The sequence below is a fragment of the Toxotes jaculatrix genome, chromosome 8 (genome assembly GCF_017976425.1).
Source record: "Toxotes jaculatrix isolate fToxJac2 chromosome 8, fToxJac2.pri, whole genome shotgun sequence".
In the NCBI taxonomy this organism is placed as follows: Eukaryota; Metazoa; Chordata; class Actinopteri; family Toxotidae; genus Toxotes; species Toxotes jaculatrix.
The window spans coordinates 14,797,237-14,812,448 of NC_054401.1; the positions used below are offsets into that span (position 1 = coordinate 14,797,237).

Sequence of the window (15,212 nt, forward strand, 5' to 3'; positions counted from 1 at the left end):
GTTTTTATCTGTGCATGTGTGCAGTGACAAGGATAAGCATTATAAATATTCATTAAACATAAAAACTATTTAAACATGCATGAGATTAAGTAACTGAGAATAATGTACAAAAATGACTCATGTTGAAACCTGTGCTGTTCCTACTGTGACATGCAAATTTCTATTGTGAAAATTTAGAAGTCCAAAAGCAAAAATGCAGTAGGACCATACTCTCCAATATGTACTGATCCTTTGGAATAGTAGTGAAAATCAGCTGTAAATTACTGAAAACTGAATGTTCTAACATGCTGAGATAGAGATATGAATTAACAAATACATTGTAGAAACAGATGGTTGTCTAGACGGTGTAGGTATGTTAGAAAATGACCGCAAAACGTTTAGACAATAGAGTTGATATTGTAAAATAGACTTCAGTTTATACCGATGGTCGCACTATTTAATGACTCCTTCGTGAGTGTGAAAACATGCAGTCAGTCATTTAACAGAAAGGGCTGCGTGGATCTGTATGGGACAAAACTGTTAGAGTCAATGAAAATTACCCTAAAGTACTCACTGAGTTGTTTTGTGTCACGTGACGCAGATCAATCATAGAGTCAGACTCAATAGAAAATGAGTTTGGCTAAACTCTAAGCACATAAATGTATTTCAGTACTGCTGAGTGTTTTAGCTTATTTTATGAATTGATGTGGTGCGTCAACAGGTGTGGTGACATTTTAAAAGCAAAATGGTTTACTATTAATGTAACAGTTCAAACTGCAGAACAGTTGAAATCGTGCTTCGTTTCCATGAAAGGTTTGTATTTCATCCCGCACTCACTAGTATTGCCCCGTATCTGTATAAGTCACGGAACATCTCGGCACATCTGTACTCAATGTTTGAACATTTTGTCTAAACATGAAACCATAACAACAGAGTATCGAAGAGTCTCCGGCAGCCATCTTAGTTGTACCGAGGGCTATCACAACACCATACGCCAGGAAGTGAGTGATCCGATCTGTGCGTTGTATTTCTGTGGGGTGAACTCTCTCAGTCAAACTACCTTCAAAGAGCGGTTAGAGGTAACGCAAACGTCTACTCAGTTTTGTATTTGTTATACAAATAATTAGCTCTGTGAACAGATATTAACGTACGTCATATTGATTCGTGGCAGAGGCATGTAAGCGCTAATCAATTAGTTTAAACTTGGTGTGAGAAAAAGCACGAAGAGTGTTCAAACCCCTTTGAATGGCAGCCCGTGTTGTTAGCGCTAACTAACTAGCTAGCTAGCTTTAGCCCGCTCGATAGCCTGTTTTCTTTTTTTACGTTTAGCGTTAGCTACGTGCACATACATTGAAAGTAAAGCACTCACATTTTCTACAAACGGTCCCATGGTTACCAGCTAAACCCGTTAAGGTATTTAAAATGAGCTAACTGAAGGCCGGATGCTGGTAAGCTCGCATGCAGCTAGATAGCTTAGCTATGGGCCTTAACGGCAGCAGTAACGTACGTTAACGTTAGCGAGGACGAGCTGAAACTTGAGTGATCCCTGTGGGGAAACAGGACTAATAGTTAAACAAACCTTAGGCTACATTCAAATCAGCTTCTGTAAACCCTTTCTTTAGAGTTCCCTCGACTAGCTAGAACGGCAGATTACTTGTATGTTGTCATCTGTTGAGCATAACTAGTTCTTAACGTGAACTTGGACATTGCGGGCTGATGACAGTGTTGTGTTTTGCGGTGTTAATCGCACTGCTGTTATTTCCACCTGATGTGTAACCTTTCTGTAATTGTGTCTTTATTTATGCATTGTTTCCTTTTTTAAATGTAGAAATTTTGTTGTGAGTGCCAGCTAAGACAAGCCAGCATCTCAGAATGGACTCAGAGATTTTGAACATAGAGGAGATAGTGATGGGACGGGGATTACCAGATCCACCTCCTGAAGTTCCCCCTGAAAAGCCAGCAGAACCATACAAACCCATCACTTTGAATGGACCTCCTGCACCCTCTGTTCAATCCTGTAAGTGGTACAGCTGTCACAACTTGCTCGTACTCAGTCAGACCTTGTCTTTGTATGATATCCTGTATGAACTTTCAAATCTCCACCTGTCCACCTTCCAGACCAGCATGAAAACCTGCAGTGTTTCCAGTGCTTCATCACGTTTTGCAATGCCAAAGCCAAGGAAAGGCACATGAAGAAGAGTCACCGGGAAGAGTATAAGCAACAGCTTCAGCAGGTAAGCTTCACAATATCAGTTCATCAGTTCGTCTTTTTATAAGGACTCTGTCCTTATAAAAAGACATTTCAATCAGTGTTTATGTTCGGTTTTGGTAAACACAGTCGGTCTGTCAGTCAACCTTACATCCTTACACTAACTTGTATGACCTTTTTGTTGTGACCCCCCCCCCCCCCCCCCCCCCCCACCCATTTCTAATTGTGCTAATATGCTATGCTTTAAAGTTCTCAAATAGTTAAAGAAGTAGTTTTTTATGCTTTAGGCACCTTATGTTTTCCAGGTCTGAATAAGACCTTCTGTCTTATTCTGTGATCTTTCATTCTTTTAGTTGTTGTAAAGTCAAGTTTATATATATATATATATATATATATATATATATATATATATATATATATATATATATAACTTCATATTGCTTGAATGTTGCTGTGTTAGTTGTCAGTAATCCAAGGCAAACTCCTGCACATCAGTCCTGTCCTGAATTTGATACACTTGCGTTTACCATTTCACAAATAGTTCTGGGTCTTGAATTGATTTAACTTTGGCTCTTCTTTTTTTTCTTTACAGGGAAACACATTGTTCACATGCTATGTGTGTGACCGCACATTTCAGTCATCTGAAGAACTGACCCAGCACCAGCCAACACACAGCAAGGATGACAAGCCCTTCAAATGCGTTCACTGCAAGGAGAGCTTTAAGACCTTCTCTGAAGTGAGTATATTATGTTGTCATAATATTATATATGTTTATATTTATATATGCTATTATATATTGTATATATTTTTTTTCTTTTTAGAAACTATGTATACTTAACAAAAGCATAAATGCCAAAATCTCAGGGAATAATTGAAATTAGTTTTTTTTATACCACTCAAACTATGTTATTAGCCTAAATATTAAACACCTTCTAGTTTGTACTAAATGTCTTTGTTTAACTTTTTACTTCACACCTATGCAGCTCACAGCCCATAGAAGACAAGTGTGTCCAGAGAAACAGTTGGTATGTAAAGATTGCAACGAAACCTTCCGGAGTGCTGGACTTCTGCGTACTCATCGCCTGACCCAGCATCCCCGCCCAGATGTAGAGACTACAGAACAGCCGGAGGACCCAACGAAAACCCATCGCTGTAAGAAGTGTGGTCAGGGCTTTGAAACAGAGTCAGAGCTGGTAGCTCACCAGGAGCAGTACCCTGAAGGTCAGCAATGCAATGGCAGTGCTTCTTCCGTCAAGAAACGTGGACGGCCTGCCAAAACCGAAGACCCGGCTGTTGCTGAGAAAAAGGGAAAGCGGAAAAAGAAGGATGAGGCGGAGGCGTCTGAGGAGGCAGTGACAGCCACCAGCACATCAGAGTCAACAGCAGCCCCAGCAGAGGAAAAGGGAAAAGCAGGTGGAGCAAAGCGAGGCCGTCCTTCTAAAGCAGTAGCAAAACCAGAATCGGAAGATAAGAAGAGTCCCGAGGAGGACAGTCAAGCTCCAGGAAAGGAGAAGAAAGTTAAAGCAGATTCAACTCCACCTCGTCAGCACCCCTGTCCTGAATGTAACCTCACATTCCCCGGCTTGATTCAGCTCCGTGCTCACAAGAAGGAGAAACACACCCCGCGGAAAGCCCATCCCTGCGAGGAATGTGAAGAAAGCTTTGCCCGTCCTGAGCAGCTGGATGCCCACATGTCACGGGCTCACGCTGTTGGTCGCTTTGCCTGTCCAACCTGTGGGAAGAGCTTTGGCCGTGAGCGCACACTGAAAGCTCACCAGAAAAGCCACCCGGAGGAAAAGCCTGAAAACCCAAGTGCAAAGAGATAATTTAGACATGGGAACATTGCAGAAAGTGTATTGTTTTTGAAGATTTTAGTCAGGAATTGTCCTTCTTTTCTTTTTCTTTTTTTTTTTTTTTTTAACATTTGATATCTGATGCTCCAGATCATGGTTTCAGAGGAGTTTGGAATGGTTATGAGAATGGCGTTTTAGAAAATTTTGGATTTAAAGTTGAGTTTTGATTATGAGCTGATGAAATTATGGACAATTATGGACATGCATCCTCTAAATTGACTAACCAAATGTTGTTAAATCCATCTATTACACCCTTTGTCACAGAACATAGTTTATTTGTAAAAACAAACTGTTTTGATTAACTTTTTAAATGATTTGTTTCTTTTTTTTTTTTTTAAGCGTGAAATGCGTGTGGTGTGAATTTATTACTTGGTGTCTTGAGTTGTTTAACTCACTTTGTGGTCAAACATGTTTTTTTAAAAGTTTTTTTTTCCTAATTTTTTCAGAACAGACTGGGTAAGTACGTATTTTGAAGCAAATTAGATGCCTAGTAAAGATACTATGTTTGAATGTGTAGACAGTTTGTCAAAAGAAATGTGTTATGTACAGCTTCTGGTTCATATTGTGCATTTTTTACACTTAATATTTTGATTATGTTCCTTTCTAAATTAAGTCTCATTGAGGAAGAATTTTAAAATAACATAATTAAGTTCTGCTAAAATTTTATTTTGGCCGAGTGCTCCAGATTCAATGTGGAGTGTTTGGCCTGTGGGCAGAAATGATCCACTATAATCTTGATTTGTCTTACAGTAAAATTTTCTCCTTTATTTTTTCACTTATTAGAATGATATTTCATGTCTTAGACACTTCTGAACTGGAACTCATGGCTCTTTAATGCCCTCGAGTCCTATAGGGAACTGTGTATATCATGTGTTATTCACTGATTGGATTGTTTCTCTACCCACTGCAATGTGTCTGGACACCGCAAAGAAAAAAAAAAAAAAACTAATAAAACATGCTATCCCAAGGGAGGCTGCTGAGGAAATAACTTGCCTTTTTGTCTTTGTTCTCACTTCTAATTCAGCAGCACAACCTGAAATGTGGTCCTCTATTGTATGTGGTGATCACATGGTTTGTATTCTTAGAATTTGCCTCACCTAATTGTTCAGCATCAATGTTGCCCCAGCGTGCTTGAAAAAGATAAGAGAAGAACTTTGTTAGTTTGTAGAGCTAGTAATACTTCAGTGACCTACAGAATATAATATATGCAGGTCATTTCGGTGAGAGCCCGTGATTTACTTGTGTGTATCTTTACCACCGGGCAGCTAAACCATAAAACTGCTGTGTCTAAATATTAAATACTTAGTGTACAATACAAAGTAGTTAGAATTGACACCACAGTTTTTTTTTGCCAAATATTCACTGCTAACAGCTTTTCATGTCAGCATATTTGCCAGTTCTCCTGGTTTTCTGTGATAGTAAACTCAGCATCTTTGGGTTTTTGACTATCAGAGAAAAATAACAAACAATTTGAATGTGTTAATGTGTTGTTTTTCCACCATTTTATGCCATTTAATACATGTAACAATCAATCAGTCCTTAAAGAAAATAATTTTCGGATGTATTGATAATAAAAATAATGATTTCAGCCTTATAGTTCCTGTATGATTGAAAGATAGGACCTTGTGTGTTAAACACTTGACACGCAGAAAAATAGAAGCATTTTAATGAAACAAACCTTTATAACAAATTAGCTTGATATTAACACTCTGCATCTTAACCTTGTAGAGTCCTTCTACAAGAAGAAAATGATCTTGTATTTTAGTGGAGTAAATTTATTAAATGTGAATTTATGTAGACCCAAAAACCTGGGGGGTTCTGGGGCCCTGGGGATCTGGGACCCGTTTTACAAGGTTGGTAATCTTGCTCAAATTTGCTCACACAGGTACACAGTTACAGGCAAATTCGTCCTCTTGTTAAAACACCTGTGCTGCCGTTTGCACATGTAATACCGCTCCAAGACGCTAGGGGTGCCCGAGCGCTCGCCTGATTTCCTTTTCTCGTGGTGCCTCATTTGTTTTCCTTTTTCCCCCTCAACTCCTCTTTATCATCGGGATAAGTGAGTTTGGAGCTAGCCACTCGGCTAATTTTTAAAATCTCTTTCTTTCACATCGCATAAACGAGTCTTTTTGTTGCGCTGTTTATTTTCCGTGGAAATTGCGCTTTTGGTCCGCAGCTAGCATCGAGGATAAAGCTTGGTGACTTATTGTTCTGAAACCTCGCTTTGCCATCACCAGCTCCTCCAGCCAGGTGAGCGAGATGACCAGCCGCGGTTTAAGGTGTGTCGTCAATAAATTTCCGCATAAAATGTTGTATGTGGCATGTTTGCCAACTTCCGTAGAAAATTAAAGGAAGAAGAAAACAAAGTGCCAGAAGCATTGCCACAGATGTAGTCGCTCGACAGGTAGGGCGAAAGAGGTATTTGTGACAGTATTGTGTGTCTGTTTCATTAATAATAACCTACAGTTGGTGCTTTAAACTATAAACCATAACTGTAAGTATCAAATGCTAATCGGACACGTGCCCCTCTCTGTGTTTCATGTTGACTGAGGCAGCAGTCATGTCCATTGAATACACCATTGATATCCAGCTAACAGAGCTGGGATTTCCGGACGTCCTGCAGTCACAGGAGACCTCGGTGAGAGAAACACCCTGTCGCTCCACATCATCTGAAGACTCGTTCTCACCCCGTTTCTGCTCCACCTCCCATTCAAGCACACACAAACAAAGACTACTGTCAGCAGATGGCGAAGAAGCAGGTGCAGCAAGACAGACCCCAGACATTCAGCAAACCACGGTGTTTTCTGCCACAGCTCCGTCCGAGACAGCGCTCTGTGAAAGGCTAACTCCTGCACAGAGTCTGCAAGATAAACAAGCGACCAAAGGCACTGCACCTCTCGAACCCACAGCAGATGATCCCGCTGCTGGACAGGAGACTACAGACAGTTCCCAGCTAGTAATTGAAGAGGAAGAAAACGGACAGAATGGTGGCTTTGACAGAAACACTGCACAAGACTGTTCCACAGAGCTGCAGCACGATGTGGAGGATGACTCAGATGACAGTGAAGTTTCTAATGTGTATGAGGAAGAAGAACTCGATGATGAAGAGGATTATGAGGAAGAAGAAGAGCTAAACAATGGTATGGCTCATTCATTTCACTTATAAGTAAAGTATGTAAACACCACAGCTGCAGCAAAATTGCTTGAATTTAATATCCAATATGTAAAATGTACATGTTGATCCTTACTGATGCCAGAGTGTTAGTGCTAAAGTCATTCAGTCATGCTTGTGTTTTGATTCCAAGACCACAAAATTGTTAGTCACTTCTGCCAGCTAAATATTTGGAGTGATAAAGTGGCTTGATTTGGATACTGCAATAATGCATTATTTGCATTTTTTCTCCTGCCTGCTCAGTGTATGTCTTTGATAATGATTTAACCCTAATCAGTTGCCACACTTTGAGCTTCCTTCTCTTTTCCCCAGAGTCGAATCATTCAGGCGACTACCGCTGCAGCGTCTGTGATCTCCAGCTTCCCTCCAAATTCAAACTTCAGGACCATATGAACTTGCACACTGGAGCACGCCCATATTGCTGTGCTGAATGTGGGAAGCGCTTCTGCCAGATTTACAACTACCGTGTCCACCTGCGCACACACGCCCAGACCAAAGTGGATCGTCTCCGGTGCCGCATCTGTCTGATGGGCTTTGCGTCGCAGGAGGATCTGAAGGACCACCTGTCGAAAACTCACTTTGAGGATGAGTTTTACGAGTGTGACCTGTGCAAACGCGTGTTTACTTCCTTGAAGGCGTGTGAATATCACGTGCAGTCACATAAATGTATGCTGGATGTTGTGTGTGAAATATGCGGCCGCAATTTCTCCTCTCCGAAATCCCTCGCACGTCACCGGAGGAGAACATGCCACCGCAGTTTTAAATGCACAGACTGCACAAAGACCTTTACCAAGAAGAACGCTCTCCTGAAACACAGCTTCTCCCATCTTGGTTTGTTGCCTTACACCTGTATACGATGCCGCTGCCACTTCCGCCTGGCAAGACTGTACCGCCAACACAAATGTGAACCTGAACGCATTCACTGTGTGGCATGTCTCAGAGAGTTTCTCAGTCAGGAGGACTTCCAGCAGCACAAAAAGGACACAGGCTGCTGGGGCAACCAGGAGCCTAAAGGGGACGAAATCAGATGCTTGGAATGCGGAGAGAGGTTTGACACTCCAGAGGAGCTGAAGAAACATGCCGGGGCTCACCAGAGGGTGCTGAAATGTGCTGAATGCGGGAAGGGGTTCCGGTCGGCCTTGCTGTTAATGTCCCACATGGGTGGTCATGCCGGCAAGTCGCCCTGCCTTTGTCAGAGCTGCGGACTGGGCTTTCCCCACCAGCAGAACTATGACAGTCACCTCAAGACCTGTGGACAAACACCGCAGCCTGTGGTAAGTGTCAGGGGAGGGGGGGGCAGAGTTTTAAAGGACCATACCTGTGTTTTTACCTGCACTAAGTTCAAATCCTATAATACACACTGCTACTACCCACCTTCTAAAGCATACTGTGTGTTTTTGGATAGATTTCCTACCTTTCAGGATGTAATGAAATCAACTTTGAATGATTCAGCTTTATGAAAATGAAGCTACAGGGATATGGACTAAAGCATACAAAAGCTTTTAGCATACAAATGCTTTTAGGAACACTATCATCCAGAATTTGAGAGTTGGCTTCTAGTGAGCAACACTTTTAATACAAGAAGCTACCAGACTGTGGGAGCAAACTGTGACTTAAACTTTCCTCAAGTAAGTTTTAAAGAAATAGTTTGAAGTTTAAAGAAATTTGTTTTTTTGCTTTCTTGATGTTTTAACACTTGGTGTTTTATATAAATTACTCAAGCAAGATTTAACATGTAAATTTAGGTGCTTCATAGGGCACAGAATGAGATTAGCTGTTTCCAGTCTTTATGATAACTGAAGTTAACTGGCTGCTGGCGGTGGTTTCATACTTACTGATCATACAGACCAGAGAGTGGAATTGATCTTCTCATCTAACTCTTGGTAAGAAAGGGAATGAGCTTATTTCTCAAAACACAGAGGTATTACTCTAAATCTCTCTACTCTGGATGTGCTGGCATAGCACACATAGGTTTTGTATGATTTATTTGGTAACCGGGATGTTTTTGTTGTCTTTCCCATTTTAGAGTGCTCCCAAGAAACGTCAGGCCTCAAAGAGCCATTCGTCTGAGGCAAAAAAGCTTAATGCAAAACAGGACTCATCAAGTCCAGCAAACACAGTCACTATGCCTGCTGTTGTTTCAAACACCACTGCTGCACCTGTCAAAGACTCTGTTAATCCCAGACTTGTGACAGGGGATGCATCCACTGGCTCTGGTTCATCAGAGGGGTTATGGAAGCTAACCCTTGACAAGGAGCCGCCTCCTGGTGTTAAACTTGTTGTGTTTCTTCCAGTCTGTCCAACTCAAACCAATAGCCTGCCCCTGCCATCTGCAGTCCCTCAGACACTGCCAGTTCCAGCTATGCAGGTCCAGCCTCAAGCCACGGGACACCTTGGAGTGAACGCTGCTCTTGGAGTGCTGCTAAACACCCCTCTGGATTTGGTAACGGGGATTAAACAGGATCCAGATTGTGAAGCACCTTTGGATTTGTCGAAAAAGTGTAACTCCTCTAAGTCTGCTTCGAGCGACATTCCTCTTCACTCCATTAAAAATGAGCCAGAAGAATTTGAAATCTCAGGAGAGGCTAACGGCACCGAAAAAGAAGCGATCGTCAAAACAAATCCAGAAGAGGCAGATACATATAGTGAAATGAAGCAGTTAAAAATAGATCCCATGGATCTCTCCTCTCGTAATACATCCTCTGGACCAATAATGGAAATTAAGAAAGAGCCTCAGTCTCCTGGCTCCGATTCTGATCTTTGGTCATCCAGATCCTGCCAGCTGAGGCCAGAGAAAGAAATTAAGATGGAGGTTGACGTTCCACACCCTGTCTGTGCTGACAAGGAGAAATGAAATACAGGGAGGGCAGAAAAAAAAGAGAATAAATCTTATTCTGTGGTCACACTTTCTACCCTGCACAAGACACAGCTACTATTTTGCTATGCCTGTAGTCACATTAATATGGTTAAATGACAAGGCTGATTTTTCCTTCAACTTTTTTTTCCATAAGTATGAATAGACTGTCTCTCTATCAGCTGACTGTGTGACTTTTGTTTTAACAGAAGAAAAAGTTTTGATTCTTCTGTAACAAAACATTCCAGGCTCCATTTGTTTCTTTTGCTTTTTGGGTAAGGCTTGTGGCTTGGGCCACGAGAACTAAATGGTACTCTAATAATTATTAAATCTGTGCGATATTGTGCAGGATTTCTCAGAGGATTCAAAAAATATTCCACATTTCTACCTACCTTTGTGTACTTGTTTTCGTGTGGGGAAATTGGGTTCTTAGATTTATTGATGTGTATTAAGTTAAATGAAAACACTGGATTACCTAGTATTCAGCTGAAAACTCAAAATGATGTGGTTTTTTTTTGTGTATAGACACTTGACCTTTAGTACTATGCTAAATATTTTATCAATGCAAACAATAGGTAAAATACCGATCAATAATATGACAATGTCAATTTGTGATTTACATTGCTGAATCTTTATGGTTTGCAGGTATCTTTGGATGTTTTTCTAAAGGCAAATAAACATTTGTCATTGATGCAATATTAGCTAATGAGATTGTTGACATCTTATTTTTTTATCACCTTGTGTGTTTGTGTGTGTGAATGAGAAACACCTGACCCACGTTTCTCTCGTAAGGTCCGTCTCTGTAGAGAATGACAGTGTGGCGTCCTAACATCCACAGATTAAGGTAAGTAGTTTGGATCACTCCTGACTTTGATCTACTTTTTTTGTGAACCTAGAAAGAGAAACAGTAAATCAGCACATTTACCTTTACACTACACCTTTAAATGTCTTAAATGCTTTCACTGCTATATCCCATCATATGGAAGATAATTATTATTGTACAGAAAATTCCTCATTAGAACAGCATGTTGTTCCTATAGGGATTTACTATTTTGTGCTTTTTGTATTTAATTATTGAGTCTTCTTATTGTGATAGTGGTTCAACTATGTTGACAACATAACCCCCTTTAAAATAAACTCAACACGGATTAAAATTCTACAAATCCAGAGTTTGTATAAGCACAACCACAATGTGCCATTGACCCCACTGAACCAGGTACACTGATGCACATTTTCTGACTCTAAACCTGTTTTCTTGTTCTTCTCCTTTTTTCTTTTAATTTGACAGGGAGTTTTGATTTTCCACATTTATTAGTATTTAGTAGTATTTTTCGTTTTATTTTAATATTTATTTATTTTTCGAGTGAATATTCCATATGCGTGTGTGGGGCGGGCTACAACTCCCGTCACATGATTGGGGAGAAAAAAAACCCCGGAAATACAACGTCTGCTTGGTGACGAGATGTTTTAACGGGTACAGTACAGATGTCATTATATAATGGAAAAATGCTGTTTTTCAGCGTTACTAACAGTGTTTATAACCCCAGACTCTGAATTACAGAGGTCGTTGATGTCAAGCTAAAGCCGTCGATCTTGCTCTTGCGCCAGCAGCTGCGTTTGTTTTGATTCATGGACAAAGACAAGAGTACCGACATTGTAAGTAAACGACTCCGTTATTTGATTCAGCTAAAACGCTTTAACGTGACGGTTGAGAGGAGCCATTAGTTTCATGAGCATTTAACTCACTGTCAGCCCACAGCCACCTGGACTTTTGCTTACTGCTTTTGTTTAGCACAGCCTGCACTCATGCTCTCTGTGCTCCTCGCAGCATGGTCCCTGCTCCTGGATGGAGATGCATCAGTTCATTGGTGACCTTATCACATCTGGAAACGCCTCCAAGGATCATCCAGATGTGCTAAACGCAGCGTGGGGCGTGCCTGCTGCTGGTGGTTCTGCTGCCCTGGGGTTCAAAGGTGCTTCACTTGAGCCTCTACAACATCCTCCGCCTGCTCAGGACAAGGCAGAGGCGGGTCGGCATATCCGGCATGGGGCCGCACAGAGGAAGGGAGAGGCCAGGGACAGAAGAGAAGGTTAGAGCTCATAATGGAGATTGTTTCTGTCGTTTTCCCTAGAAAATTCTTAGTGTCTTTTTCTTATTCATTGTGTTGTTGTTTCCTTTGCGTTTAGATGTGCATCACGCCTGCACCTGCCCTGGCTGCCCTTACTCCACTTCTCCACCTTCCTTTGAGACTTTAAAACCCAGACAATCATTGTCCTCATCGGCACGTTCAGACGCGGTGTGCCACCCCAAAGACCTTAGCAGCACTGCTCCAATAAGCCTCAGCATGTGCTTACCCGACACCACCGAACCAAGCAGCAGCAGCACCGCCACCAATTCCGAGACCGGGACGTCCAGCCGGCTGCAGAGAGAGGACGCAGACAGAGGGACTCAGAGCCCAGACCAGAACTCAGAAACTCCTACATCCAGACCAACTTCAAGCTCCTTGTCCAGTCTTTCCATGTTTCCCTGCTTATGTTGCCACCGCAGCCTCCAGACCTGCTCCCAGATACTGAGCCAACAGGACAGCACGGACTCCCCATTTTCCCACACCCACGCCCATCATCATTTTCATCACCACCACTGCCCGATAAGCTCGTGCTTTTCCTGCCCTCAGCTCGCCCACTCTCACTCCCCACAGCTCTCTGGTCCTTTTCCCTGCTTTTCTTGCCAGCGCTCTTTTCCCACCTGTTCTCAGGTCTGCCGCCACCAGCACAGACAAACACAGCAACAGGAGGAGAGAGGCAGGACGGCTGCAACCCTGTTATCGCTGCATCCCTGCATGCACTGCTCTGCCTCCTTTTCAAGACCATCGCAGCTGCTGCAGCACCAGCGGTCTGAGCACGCCCAGAAACCGTCCGGCTTCCTCTGCACAGAGTGCGGCAGGGCCTTCAACTCACACAGCAACCTCCGCATCCACCTTAACGTGCACACTGGTGCCCGGCCCTACTCCTGCTCGGACTGCGGGAAGAGTTTTAGCCAGTCGGGGGCTCTGAAGATCCACAGGCGGATTCACACAGGAGAAAGGCCGTATTCTTGTGGATTTTGCGGCAGGGGGTTCCCCCATCTAGCAGGGGTCCGGGCCCACCAGAGGACCCACACAGGGGAGAAGCCCTACCGCTGCAGCCAGTGTGGAAAATGTTTCACCCAGTCGGGAGCTTTGAAGATCCACACCCGCATCCACACAGGAGAGAGGCCCTTTATCTGCAGCCTCTGTGGGAAAGGCTTCTCCAACCGCTCCGGGATCCGCTTCCACTACCGCACAGTCCACGGCCTGGCTTCCGAACATGCCGGACAAGCTGGAACTAGGGGTGCATTTCGTGGAGCAGCAGGCCGTGGTTATCCCAGGACTTTTCCTTCCGCCAGTGTTGGCCTAAATACACCTAACAGCTCAGACAGCGACTCACACACAGCTCCAGATTCCAGAGATTCTCCCGCGTCGACTGTTGCCCGGTCTGAGGCAGGAAACCCTGGCGGTAACAGAGAGACGCTTCAGTATGCATGTGAAGACTGCGGCCTGCGTTTTAAAGATGCCCCGTCCAGGAACACACACCAGACTCTGGTGCATTACTCCTCTGAGGGGAGAGAGGAGGAGGGAAGGGTTCAGAGGAAAGAGATAAGCACAAATGAGAGGGTCCGGGGTAACAGCAGAGAGTGAATTAATGTTGTTGGTACGTTATACCATCAAAACACACAAAGTAAGTAGTGTTTTTAAGAGCTGAAATCAGTTCTGTTGGTGAGTATGACTCTATTCAATTTGGAAAGTGTCTGATATTGCACTACATCTTTTTGAGCTACAATATAGACTATATTAGAGGGTTTTTTTTTAATACAATTTGATTTGTCACACCCTTTAGGATTGCAAGGAGAGATTCTGTACAACTTGTATCCAGAATTTCACTCTCTATCATCTATTTGATAAAAAAAAATGATTTGATAGAAGTTCACACACCAACAGACCAACTTCTATATTTTCAGTTGTTTTATTGTGCCTTATTCAGCAGTGGAAGAACTTGATTGATTCTCCGTGTTGTATTATAGTGAACAAGTCACTAAATGTGGCACCACAGAACTTGGTAAAGCAATTTTTGAGGGTGTTTTAGTAACAGTTTCAGATATACTGGAGGACTATCTCTGCCACCTGATCCTTATCATACAGAATGCTTTGTAATAAGAAAAAGTACAATTTTCTATCTTAAATACAAATATATTTTGCATTTTTCCTTTTAAAGGTGACTAGTGTGAACAGCAACGTCATTTAAGTTTATTACATTATGTTATTTAGTAATTTCACTGTTTAAGACCCATATTTAGAAAAATCTAAGAAAATCCAGTGGACTTTGAATGGCTTTCTCATGTAAGTTTAAAAAACATTAAAGTGGGGAATATTGAGTTAATTTTACTTAACTGCTTAAATGTTTCTCACTTGTGAGAAAGTTGCTGTAGAATGACAGAAGCCTAATAAGTAACAAGAAGGCCACACACTGGTATCTTTCTTTCGTGTTAAGGTTTTGTTTTACTCCAAACTCCCTCAAAGGGGGAAGAACAGTCTTTCTTTTGCAAACTGGTGGACAACAACATGACTACAGCTCTGGATTCTGGCGGAGGTGTATCTGTCTTTTCTAAGGACACAGCAGTGGGCTGAATCGCAGGGACTTTGGTCCATGTGAAGTCCTCTGTCCTAATTATGACACAACCTTTCCTGTTGTGCCTTTCTGTGTTATACTATAATCCAAGCATTTCTTTTAAACCAATGTTTGGTGTCAATGTTTACTTGACTATATATGTTAGAAATCGATGACGGTTATCTGAGGAATGAAAACCAGCACACACAGAACATTATTGTTAGATGTTCAAAGAGAGCCACCTAGTGGTTATATATGATCATAGCAACATCTTATGCACTTTGTTAAAGTGTACAATTTGTAGTGCTTCTTCAATGTCTTCTTCTTTTATATATATATATATATATAAACATGTTGAAATTATACATTGTGAATACAATGTTTTGTGAGGACAAGTAACATATTCTTTTTTTTTTTTTGCATTAACCTGTTAAATAGACTGGAACATACATTTCTGTATGT

The 15,212-nt window shown here is 42.0% G+C and overlaps 2 protein-coding genes and 1 pseudogene across 9 annotated transcripts; all 3 read left to right on the top strand.

Moving 5' to 3' along the window:
- The first annotated feature begins 981 nt into the window (after positions 1-981).
- LOC121186617 (zinc finger protein 93-like) lies at positions 982-5,014 on the top strand. Its single transcript, XM_041045396.1, has 5 exons — positions 982-1,058; positions 1,808-1,996; positions 2,098-2,213; positions 2,781-2,924; positions 3,172-5,014. The coding sequence occupies exons 2-5, from the start codon at positions 1,852-1,854 to the stop codon at positions 4,012-4,014; spliced, it is 1,248 nt and encodes a 415-aa protein (XP_040901330.1). The 5' UTR covers positions 982-1,058; positions 1,808-1,851; the 3' UTR covers positions 4,015-5,014.
- A 1,035-nt stretch (positions 5,015-6,049) lies between these two features.
- wu:fe05a04 (zinc finger protein 628) lies at positions 6,050-10,762 on the top strand. 8 transcript variants are annotated; one of them, XM_041045329.1, is made up of 4 exons: positions 6,050-6,445; positions 6,587-7,181; positions 7,526-8,487; positions 9,240-10,762. In XM_041045329.1, the coding sequence occupies exons 2-4, from the start codon at positions 6,602-6,604 to the stop codon at positions 10,065-10,067; spliced, it is 2,370 nt and encodes a 789-aa protein (XP_040901263.1). In that variant the 5' UTR covers positions 6,050-6,445; positions 6,587-6,601; the 3' UTR covers positions 10,068-10,762. The 8 variants fall into 8 exon arrangements, with proteins under 8 accessions (XP_040901263.1, XP_040901265.1, XP_040901262.1 ...); XM_041045331.1 differs by having other exon boundaries at positions 6,593-7,181; XM_041045328.1 differs by having other exon boundaries at positions 6,597-7,181.
- Positions 10,763-11,451: 689 nt separating this feature from the next.
- Positions 11,452-14,983, top strand: LOC121186268 (annotated as a pseudogene).
- The last annotated feature ends 229 nt before the right edge of the window (positions 14,984-15,212 follow it).